Genomic DNA, 12,114 nt, shown 5'->3' with positions numbered 1-12,114 from the left:
AAAAATAATCAGCTAAAAACAAAATGTTTGATACAATGATGTATATAAAATTGAAAACTAAGAGCAAAAATTAAACAAAAATTAAAAAGTAAACAACAAACTGGAAAAGTAGTTTTAACAAATATATCAAAAGTTAATATTCTAATATATAAAGAGCTCCCAGAGATCAATAAAGAGAATTACAAATTATCTAAAAAACAGACACCAAGAGGCAAGCAGTTAATGCATTTACAGAGAAATACAGATCACTAATAAGCATGCAAAAAAATATTCTAGCAGTAGAAAATGTTAAAGTAAAGCATATTCATCTATACATTAACAAAAATTTTTTAAAGATTAGAATAAGTTCTAGTGAAGATTGAAGAGAAATCATTCCCATGTACACGTGGAAGACATATGAATTGTTTTAAGCTTTCTGGATGGCAGTTTGGCAATATTCATCAAGAAGTAATAAAAAATATTTGTGTCCTTCAACCAATTATTTCCACTTTTAGGACTCTTTTTGAAGGGATTAACAAAAAGGCAGGCAGAGTTTTATTCAAGATTTTTTTATTGCAGCGTTGTACCCAAGCAGGAAAAAAAAATCCCTAAATGTCTAACAATAGAAAGATGGTTATATAAATCACAGTGGAGTGTATATTGTTCAAGCATAAAAATGTTTCTAAAGAATATTTGATAGCATGGTCAGAAGCATTGAGTATGCTCTCTGTTATGTTGAAAAACACTGCGCTATGAATAGAAAATACATTGTACAGAAATACTTCATAATGTTTTTGGAGGTTATCACTCAAATGTGGGACAGTGATAAATTTTGTTTCCTTCTATTTTTCAACTTATCTACCATGAGCACAACATCACTTCATACTTACAGAAAATATTAGCTCTTACTTTAGAAAGACAGCCTAGCTAACGCTCCTGTATGGATGTAGGGTTTTGTTGGCTCGTTTAGTTAGAGAAGACTTCCAGGGGAATACTCACCCACGGCCTCAGCAATCATGAAGACAAAGCATATTCCCGAAGCAGCACAGAGTTTCCACCTGGCGTAGACCTGCTCCTTTGCCCTGTTCTCTGGGGCCTTGGCGTTGCCATGACAGTTATAGGTATCTCCAGACTCCAGCTCCTGTGGCTTCTCCCCAGCACATTGATCTTTATTCGCAGGTTTCTGCTGGAGATCTGCACTGTGGTTGAGTGTGACAGAAGCAAAAAGTGAACATGGTTGCGAACATCGCTGACAGCCCTACCCATTCTCTCAAGCCACTCTCAGGACCTTTGCTACCCAACTAGGAAGCTGTAATTCACAGCTCCTTCCACAAGAAATAGCAAGTGTAAGGAACAAGCAAGGAATTTTTCATCTGAAGTCTCAACTACTGTAAGTTTTGCTTTTATTCAGTCAAACTCTATTCAGTCTCTACCACCTGTAATTCAGAGATAGCAAAGCAACAGGAGAAAGAGGCAGATACACTGCGATGCATTTCCTTCTTACTTCATTTTGGAAAGATATTGGACACTGTCCTACAAGTTAAGAAAGGGAATGGGAACAATGTTGGATATGTGTGTATGAGCCAACCTGATGACTCAGATACCCACCATTGCATGCCACCGCTGTCCCTTTCTTCTTGACGACAACATTGTTTATAGACGGTAGCACCTTTTCCTGCTAAGGCCACATGGACCCTCAGAAACCTTCTTAACACAGCCTTGCATACAGTCTCTCCCAATCCATGAAAGTTATCACGACGTTGAAACTTACTTATACTTCCTATAGCAAGAAGTACGTATCAGTCCTGCTCAAATGGAAATCGTTATTTAGAGCCGTTGTAGAATTATAGTTTCACAGATAGAAAGCTTGTAGATAACGTTTAGTCCAACCCTATGGTTTTGTAGTTGAAGTAATTAAGTTGCAGAGAAGTCAAGTAACTGCCTGAGGTCAACAGCCAGGCAGTGGCCGAGCTGGGCTCCCAAGGGCAGCCCACTGAGCTCCCTACCTGAACACAGCACATCTAAAACTGTTCCTTACTGATGCAAATGTTGATGCTGATCTTGAGCTAATCAGATTTATATTTTTCAAATAAACTTCAAAGGCATTAATAAGACCCTTAGAATTAAGAACTTTGTATTCATGGCTTTGAAATGTGTAAAAACAGAAATAAATAAGCCTCCAGTTGAAGAGCTATTTCATTTGTCTTGTCACCATCTGGAATTAAAGGACTGTAGGCTTCAGCTTGGAGGATAACTTTGATTATGACTCTAATTATATTTGTTTTTTTAATGAAATAATATATTCATTATAGAAAATCTGAAATTACAGAAAAGCACAAAGCAGAGGGAAAAATCACTAGTAAGGTTACCTGGAAGAGACATGTTGTTACTTAACTTTGTACTATACAGACACATTTTTTTTTATACATAATTAGAGACATGTTAATTAGGATGTTTTTCACTGTAAGTACAGAAAACAAAGCTTCTGCTAGGTTGATTAATAAATGGGGATTATTGGTTCTGCAACTGAAAATGTCTGGAGGTATCAGGCTTCAGGCTGATTTACCAGGACTCCAAGTCCATTGCTTCACAGTTCTGACTGTGCTTCAATCTCAGGCTGGTTTTCCTCAAGGTGGTAGATGTTTGCCCAAGGTAGTCAGGGCTACATACTTGCTGTTCCTTATACAGGGAGCGAGAGTGTTCCCATTTCCAACCTCTAAGACCTGAGTTGCATGCTGATTTGGTCAAATGGGAATCAACCCTATAGCCAGAGGAATAACAGACCTTGTTCCAGTCAGAAGATTGGCTAAACCCAGACATGCTGAGTCCTAGAGCTGAGAATGGGGCAAATGCTGCCTACATCATGTGGTTGTAACTCAATGGGGATGGGCCGGAATGGATGGTGGATGAAACAACAGTGTTACCGTAGGATCCTACCAAAGATACAGCTTTGGAACCTGACTCTTAGCTGTGTATATTGTTAAAATTGTTTCAGTTTATTAAATATTCTACATCATTATTTTAACATGCAGAGATCATTATATTTAATATAAATATGTCACAACATACTTAACTGATTTCCTATTATTAGAGAACTCATTTTTTTCTAATTATTTGCTGAGATAAGTACCACTGTGTTTCATATTCTGATAGTTAATCTTTGCTTGATAGATTCTTATCTCCTTAAAATATAATCCTAGAAGGGAAATTATTTGGTCAAAGAGTATCTATATTTTTAAGGATTTTGATGCATGTTGCCAAATTGACTTCAGAGTGTTTGTACCAACTGATGTTAATAGGGGTTTGAACAGTTCCAAATAATCTTCATATTGGAATAAGAATCATTTGGCAAGAGGCACATAAAGAATTTGTATCCATACATTTTTACTTTTGTAATGTGATACATACCCTGATAATAAATTACCATATGAGGTAGTAGTGCAGGCTGCCAATGTTCCCCGACCCAGGGGAACCTGAGAACCAAGAGGAAAGCATAAAAGAGATGCCCCTTTCCTTGCACGGAGAAGGCAGCATGAGGAAGACAGGGTCACCGATCGTTCTGCCACTGTTTGTGTAACCACTGGTTTACTGTGGTCATGGAGGCTTTACTTGATTTTATATTTTTCATGAATCTTGTGGCCAGAGGAAACCAGGTGGTAAGTGGCCAAGAGAGAAGCCATCCTGGAGCAGTTTAGAAGGCAGGCCACGGCGGAATTCCACCAGGGCACAGCCTGTGGACAGTGCCACAAGGGGGAAAATGCAAGAACCCTGGCCAGTTCTGAGTTTGAAATACTGCTTCCCTGTAGACTTCAGATCAACAAATATTGCTATACTCTGAGCTGCGATTGAGCTTGAAGTACAAAGACAGATGTCCAAAAGTTGGTTTCACATGATCCAATGTCATTGGATGCAGAGTGTTCATATGTGTGTCTGTGTGTGTTTTATGGGGACATGTAAGAGTCCACAGGCTTCACAGGGCTCCCAAGAATCTATGATTCCAAAAGAAGTTTAAAATCCAAGTTAAAATACATTCTCAATTATCTTTCTGGAGTAAAGTAGTCTAGGTGCCCCTAGATGCAATACAGGCTCTTGAGCTGAAGGGTAACATGAATTCCAAGAAGAATTTTTTAAAAGTTTCTAGAAAACAATTGCTATGATGCATCAAAAATTAAATGTAAATTTTCTGCCAATGAATGTATCACCATAGATTCCCAAGTATTCTAATAAATCTGAGACTCCGAAGAGCAGGAACAATAGACCAGAGCAAAGAAATTTACTACAGAATCAAAGAGAAAAAAAAGGGAGAAACAGGCTTCTAACTGGTAAAATGAGAGATCAGGATAAATAATCTCTCCCAGGTTTAATTGTTTTAATTAGGAAAGAATATAAAAACAAGTTTGACAGTTATGATCATCGCTGTGACCTGCAAACTAAACCCATTTATGAGGCAAATGAGACCCTATAACTATAAATAATTGGTTTTATGTGCATAGCGGAATGCCAGTGGTCTACTTCAATGAGAAGGGAAATGCTGTTATTTCAACAATGTAGAGATGCTCTGTTAGGAGTGTCCATAGCATTAACAATTTGTTGTACAAAAATTCTGCCTGACCTAACGTGAGGCTTTATGGTTTATGATCGTAGTAAGTCACATGTAGTATTGATTTCTAAGAAAAATATTTCTTATAAGGTGAGATAATAAATGTGCTCAATTCTTTGTCATATATTTTCAAAGCAAAGTTATAAATATCGTAAGAGAAAGTTTTTCTTTGCAGTTGTTCAGACATTTGATCCTATCCAATACAATGTTGCTACTCTTTGGAACATTAATTTGGTTCCATGAAACAACCAACCTTTCACATATTATTAGTGGGTAATTATCTTCTTAAATTCTGCTCCTAACATGAACTTATTTCAGTATTTCATTCCTTCATCTGTTTGTGTTATGTTTCTCTTTGCTCCCCACTTGGACTGAATTCCCCAAACACACAGAACTCTCCTTCTTACAGGTCTGTCTTTACCAGACGATACCCCCATTTGAAAAGCTTTTCTTAACCCTGTTTCCTGTGTAAGGTTTCTCTAACCTTACTCTAATTCTCCTTTATTTTCCAGTTCTCCATCTATTGCTTCTGGGAAGCTTTCTCTGACTGCCAAAGCCCCACTGACACCTCGGTTTCCTTGAGATACTTGCGTTGAATGCCCCCAGAATGACACACAGGCCACTTTTGTCACTGACTTCTCCTCATACGTATTTCACATGAGACTCAAAGTTTCTAGAATAGAGATCTGGGACTAGGAATCTTTTCTTCATTATATACCCATTGTGTTCAATTGATAATTTTTAAATAAGAGAAAATGGTGGAATATATTGCCCATGGCTCCATGGAAGATATTCAAAGGATTCAGAACTATGTAGAACATTAAACTCGGCTCTTTTTAGTACAGGTGTGTCTATTTGATAATGGTAGTATATGATTAAGAAAACAGCAAATAATTTTAAAATCAATGTAACCACAATGTCGCATAGTTGAAAGGCCTTAATTCTTTCAAATATAATTTAATAAAATTTGCTATCATTTTAAAAGTAGGAATAATTGACAAAAAGAAGGGTAAACACATTAGATTGTGTCTATTTGCTGGAAGGAAATCTACAGATGAAAATACATTCGTAAAGTGTGTCCTTCCTGCTCTTAGGATATTTATGAATCAAATAAACCACATAGAGTACTGCATGCTTCAGGATATGAATTATACAAGGCAGCCAACAGTTTATAAAATTTTACAAAATGCCCAAAGTTGCACTGGAAAAGTTTCCCATTTTGAAGCTGTGGGACCTGGGGATTTATTGAGTATGGAAGACAGAACATCGTGAGGCAGAAACAGACATCTGTTACCTGTCTAATGTGAAGGCGTACATCTTGGTGGCTTTGTCATTCACAAGATAAGTTCTTTCAAGGAACTCCATGGTGGCAAGGCTGAGGGCTGTCGCTGCTGCTGGAGGTGTTCTTGTTATTGTGGCCGCTGCTGCTGTTTACGTCACTGTCCAGTTTTGAAAGCAAAGCAGCATTACAATTATTCACACACTTCCAAAGGGGAAAAAAAAAAGAGGTTTCCGGGACTTAATATACCAAGCCTCCTACATCAGTCTTGGTAGATGCGTGAAAATTACAGCCTCCTTGGAATATCACCTGGTCTCCTCCTCTCACCCACAGAAACTCCTTTCCTAGAGAGACTTGCAGGTAGGACCCTATGAAGTGTGTGTGTGCACGTCCCAGTCTAGCTGATTCCGTTGTGCTTTCTCAGAGGCAGAGGAGCTCAGGGTTTCCTCCTGCGAATTGCTGATGTAGAGGTTTGATCTTTAGAACATACCTGGGCGATCAGCAAACAGCTACCCTTCTGTACAATAATCTCATTTTTTAATTATATTTCCCTTTCCTTTTGGGGGGTGTCTCCCCGCCACCCTCCCTCTCTTCCCCAAAACATTTCTCTGACATTTAGTTCTAAGATGACCTCTAAGCAGCTGTCAGGATTTACTTCCCTTCTCTTAGGACCATTTTGGGATTTCACTGCTGAACAGAGGACATGGGTCATTAGTTACTGAAGTCTGTAGTCTAAAACAGTTCCTGGTGTGGCAGCTTTGAAACCACTTTAACAGGCAGAAGGAGGGCAGACTCAGCTTCTAAATAAATAAAAACCCTCAGCCATGCACGCCCTAGGATGATCTGAGTCCCCCTAACCTGGGCACGTCCCTCAGGATAAAAGGCTCACCCAAGGAAACGCTATCAAGCAAACAAATCGCAATTTTTAAGAATGGAGTTGGAATGGAGTTTGCTAAACTGATCTTGAGATCTTCAACCGCAGCCTCCTAGGAATTTACTTTTGATTTGATTACAAAGAACTTCCTTTTCCAAATAAGGAAAGATATGATAGCCGAAGGGGAACAGCCTGGCCAAAGGGCAGGCATTTTGCCAGTGGGTGGAGTGGGGGGCAGAGGAGAGCAAAACACGGGTCCAAGGCTTGGACAGATGCTCACAGGGGTGGGCAGTGCTGAGTGGGAAAGAACATAAACCGACCCCTGAGCCCTTGGCCCCTTCTCCCTCTGTCAGCACTTACATCTTAGTGAGAAAACTCAGAGGAATAGCCCAGTGGCCCCGCATCCTGACAGTCTGTCCATCTTGATGAGCAGAGACCGCAACCACCTGATAAACTAAATGTAAAATAAATATTATCCCCAGAAGGAGAATGGGATTCAGTGGCAACCGCAGCAGGTGGCAAGGGAGAGGGAGAAGTCATCTTCGGCCAAGAGTGAGAATGCAGGTCTCCCATCACATCTGTCGGTGGAAGCTCTACCTCCTGTGTAAGGTTTCAAATGCTAGAGTATTAATTCTGTGGTCTCTTCGTATGAGCCCATTGCCTGAATGATTATTAACTTGGCGCTGACACACAGAAACCAGAGAAATGGCTCGGGGAGGTCGCTTTCCTTGCAAGAGAAATGCCGGGTCTTTGTTAGTAGGATAAAAAACAAATTCCTCCTCATGTACTTAACTTTGCAACATAACACCTTATTCTGGAGAGACAAAAGTGGGAAACCGGAAAAGAATTCCTAATCCATCCATGTAACAAGTGGTCACATGTTACAGCTTGAATCATTTGTGAGTAATTTCTAGCACATAAAAGAAAAATAAAATTCAAGGGAAAGAATGGCAGAGAGTGAGGAAACGACTGAAAATTGGGTTGAAATCCATTAAGAATAAGTGCAAAGAAGAGAAGATAAGCATTATTCAAATGTAGGAAAGAGAATGTTTGGCTGTAAATATCAACAGGAAACAAATAGTCTGGAAGTTTGAGATTTCATACAAAGAGTTTCATCCCTAGCATGTATATGGATGCACAAAAATATTTGTGTGTGTTTGTGATTCTAAGACTGTGGAGGTGCAGACCATGTTGTTAACGTGGTGCCTGTGGAGGTGAGTGTAGAGGGGGCATGTCTGAGGAGGGTTGCATAAGTGACATGGCAGAGGGTAAGGAGGAAATGGAAAAAGAGGGTAAAAAGACAAGAAACTACTGCACCCAAAAATGTATTTTTGTCATCATTCTTATTTATTTGTAAGTTGAACCATATAAAATTGCCATTTTTATAGGCCCGGTGTGGCCTACAACAAGCAATTTCATGTGATTGGACTTAAAAACATATGCACACATATCTATACACCTATAAATGTGTATGTGTACATGTATTATACATTTAAAAAGAAAAATAGATGTGCATATTTTAAAAGTATTGGGAAATTAAGTACCATTTTCATCAAAGATTTGTGAATTTCCAAGTGCTACCGTTGAAGATCACTATAATACTTTGCTATAAACCAAAGCTTCTGATGTAAGTAGCAGAAGAGTAGAGAGTAAGGGACGATGGCAAATAAATGTTTATGTGGAAAAAAAGTAAGTTTTGCTGCAATAAACTTAAATGTAGATCAGTTATGATCAGAAATTGCCTGCATGCTACATTATGTAAAATATTCATTTACGATCACCTTATCCTCTTACAAACTCATTTTACCTATACCATAATCCACTGCCCCTCAGCGTATTGTCAACACTATGTTTATGAAAAATTTCCCATAATCCTTGACTTACCTTTGGCCACCTTTGGCATTCACTGCCAGCCAAGGGCCCATGGTGCTGATCAGACTCCACGGGAGTCGCAAAATTTGATGTGGAAAGCAACGCAGATCAAAAAAAGCACTCCCCCATCTTGTTGACAGTTGGTTAGGGTGGAAATTATGCTGCTCATCCCAGTCCCCTGGGCAACCAGCTTCCCAGCCCTCCTGAATTACAGGTGGCCCTCTCTGCCCACTCTCCATCACAAGCTTATAGCAACTGAAGGGGCAAAATGCACTTTGTAACAGTTACCTCTGGGAATAAATATCCTGTCAGCCACAAGAACATCTCATCTCTGATCCAACCAAGAACTATTTGGGGTCTCCTGTGCTAGCTATTGTTGGCAACAATTTCTTAACAGGATTTAACAAACGGTAGCTCATACTTGTGCAAAAGCAATTTACGTAAGTGTTTTACACTTCGGTAGATATTTCATTTGCAGAAAGGATGTGTGTACCTGTGCAAAACAACTTGATCAGCCTATGTCATTAAAGTACCAAGTTCTCATGGTTTGCATTCACAAAAGTTAAACTCGTATTTCAGACACACTTCATGTTGCCATGGTTTGCATGGAACTATGCTTTAAAAAGAGACATGGAAGTGTACTTGTTTTTAAATAATGTGGGTTTGTTGTCCTGTATGGCTCTTTCTTGTTTGTGTGGAGAGGCAGGCAGTATAGTGAGGTAGCTCAATGCATGGGCTTTCAAATTAGACTTAGCTTCAGATTCTGGTTTGACCTCTTTCTCACATGTGTGACCCCGAACAAGTTACCTTTCCAGCTTCTCATGTGCAAAATGGGTGCATTAACAGAATCCATCTTAGAGAGTCCTTGTGAAGGGTAAGAGAGATAATGTGTATAAAAGTTCTTAGCATAATTATGTGGCATATAATACTTTTTATATACAAGTGAGTTACTATGGACTTAGCCTTGTCTAAGTGAAATGTCTTGGCTGTCCCTGAGAAACTGGCCCCAATCTTAGCAGAAGACTAAGAACTACCCATGAATAAAAGAATCCAACAAGGATGTAGAGTTTTGGGGGAAGAAGACCTGGGGATTTTAACCTGCCATCAGCCACATGGCATGGGTAAAACCCTCAAACTTTTAGGGCTCAGCTTTCTAAAATAGTAGATTTGTGCCTGCTTCATACTACCTGCTTAGCCATTCAAAATGCATCCTCATTACTGGCACAATGGGAGAGAAACCGCAAACTCAATCAGTATAATCGCCTGCTAAAGATTCTGTATTCATGTATTTCCACACAGACTATAAAGATATTATTTCCAAGTTGGGTAGCATTTCCTTAAGAAGGTGGTTTTATGGTTATTACTACATTGTGAGGTTTTTCAAAAGTTCCATCCAGGAACTTGAAAACAAAGACATTGGAAATTTAATTAGATTGTATTTTAAAGAGCGGTATGAAAATTTCATTTTAATCTAAAGTCAACATGTATAAAACATAAACCAATCCCTGATATTTCACACCTTACTTCAAAATGGAATGAAAGTCATCTGAATTTTATTTTCTTTTGATAAATTGGCACTATATAACTCTTTTTTTTTTTTGCTATTTTGATTTTTAAAGATATTAAGCTGTAGAAATGTTCCAGTGCAAATACAATTTGTACTTGTTGAAAAAAGAATGACTTGATAAAATATTGATACTAAAACAATAAAAGAAAGATTTTATTAAGCCTGATAGATGCAAATAAATACTACGCAAATAAACTAGCAGTTTGTTGGTGGGGGAAAATATTAGGGCTAGGTGGTTAAAATGTTTATGAAGTGTATATTTGATTGATCGGGCTGCATGTCCCATGCACACCTTCCTTTCCAAGCACTCTGCAAACGTAACTAATTAACCCTTAAATGCACCCTCTGAGCTAGATATGCCCACCTATGTCTGGCAAACTCCAAAGCAGTGTTCTGCTGGCTTCATATTCTCACAGCCATCTATGTCCCTCTTCTTTATTTTTTCTACATTGGCAAGCAAGAGAGTGTTCCAAGAACCTAAGCCATTAGAATAAGAAATAGAGAGAAAAACCCACTTTCAAATAGTCCACCTCCTCGATCTGCAAGTGTACGGAAGGGTTTTCACAGCAGACCCACATGAACGCCAAGAGGGCAAAGGCATGCTCGCGTTCTCCACAACCTGGATTGATTTGATTTGAGGCTGACAAGACTGCCTCTCAGGAGAGAGTCCAGGAGACAAGACAAAAGCCGCCTGGCAGCTCTCCCGTGAAAGACCAAGCCATTGCTTTTCATGTCAACCCCAAAATGCACCAAGGGACCGTAGCTGCATTTCCCCGCATTGCAACTAATTTATCTCTTTTTTTCGTATCAGTGAATTTGCTTCCATTGAGTCTACATTTTTATTTTATTTTTTAATTTTATTTTTTATTTAATCTTTATTGTATTTTTTTCCTGTTACGATGTAGTCCTCTTATGCCCTTTTCCCCTAAGTAATCACTGCATTGTTGTCTAATGTGAAGTGCTAATCCAATTGTAAGCCAGTCTCACCCCAACCAAGAGTGGATGAGTTCTCCAAATTTGTACCCAACCCCAAACAAGTGAGATTTCATCTTACCTTTTGTATCCCTAAACCCTCCACTTTACTTCCAAGATATTGGCCAGTGAGATGGTGGTACCTTCCATTTTCCTCCCAGTCAGCTAACTCCAAAGGAGAAGAAAAAGATTTACTTAATTATAACAAGCAAACATATAACACACTATTGAAAGCATACTTGCAGCAGGTTTTTTTAAAGCTTTATGTGCCTGGGATAATATTCCCCTTGACCCTTCAGAATCTAAAACTAAGATTTTTCTCAGTGCCTTCATCAGAATTGTGATTCTTCATTATTCACATAATAAATTTTATTTTTAAACATTATATACATTAAGATTAAACTGCTACAAAAATAGTATCCAAAACACAAACAATATCAATGTCTTCCTATTTTAAGTACTATATTGAATTGGCCAAAAAATCCATTTAGTTTTTTCCATAAAACAAAAGACATATTTTTCATTTTTACCAATAACTTTATTGATTTGGATATTTGGAGTATGTCGGCTATCTCCAGCATGGTATAGTATTGATTATTCTCAAGTAATGTCTTGATTTGATCACTATCAACTTCAACTGATCTACTCAAACATGGAGCACCATCCAGCAAGAAATCTCCAGCAGGAAACTCTGCAAACCACTTTTGACACATTTGATCAGTCACAGCACCTTCTCCATACATTGCACCAATCTTTTTTTATGTTTCAGTTGCATTTTTACCTTTCTTGAAATAATAAAGCATAATGTGCTGAAAACATTGTATATTCTCTTCCATATTCATTATTAAAATGACTACACAAAAATTCACCAAGTTGATAAATTTTTTAAAAATGTATGCTGATATGACAGCTGTCAAAATACAACAGAACAAAATTGTTTCGAATGAAGTTAAAGACAACTAAGCTCTATC

General features: G+C 38.3%; 1 protein-coding gene across 1 annotated transcript in view; it reads right to left on the bottom strand.

The window, feature by feature from the left end:
• SLC30A8 (solute carrier family 30 member 8) overlaps positions 1 to 5,944 on the bottom strand; it is a 29,605-nt gene extending 23,661 nt beyond the window's left edge. The window contains exons 1-2 of the mRNA XM_054590079.1: positions 5,874 to 5,944; positions 979 to 1,178 (exon numbers count right to left, since the gene is read on the bottom strand). Coding sequence (XP_054446054.1) covers positions 979 to 1,178; positions 5,874 to 5,944 — 271 coding nt within the window. The remainder of the gene's footprint in view (positions 1 to 978; positions 1,179 to 5,873) is intronic.
• Between the last annotated feature and the right edge of the window lie 6,170 nt (positions 5,945 to 12,114).

Source organism: Pteronotus mesoamericanus, unplaced genomic scaffold (genome assembly GCF_021234165.1).
Source record: "Pteronotus mesoamericanus isolate MK-2021 breed Mesoamerican mustached bat unplaced genomic scaffold, CSHL_Meso_final scaffold_174, whole genome shotgun sequence".
NCBI classification, from domain to species: Eukaryota; Metazoa; Chordata; class Mammalia; order Chiroptera; family Mormoopidae; genus Pteronotus; species Pteronotus mesoamericanus.
Note: the sequence above shows the minus strand (reverse complement) of the source record. Positions and strands in the feature narration are given on the sequence as shown.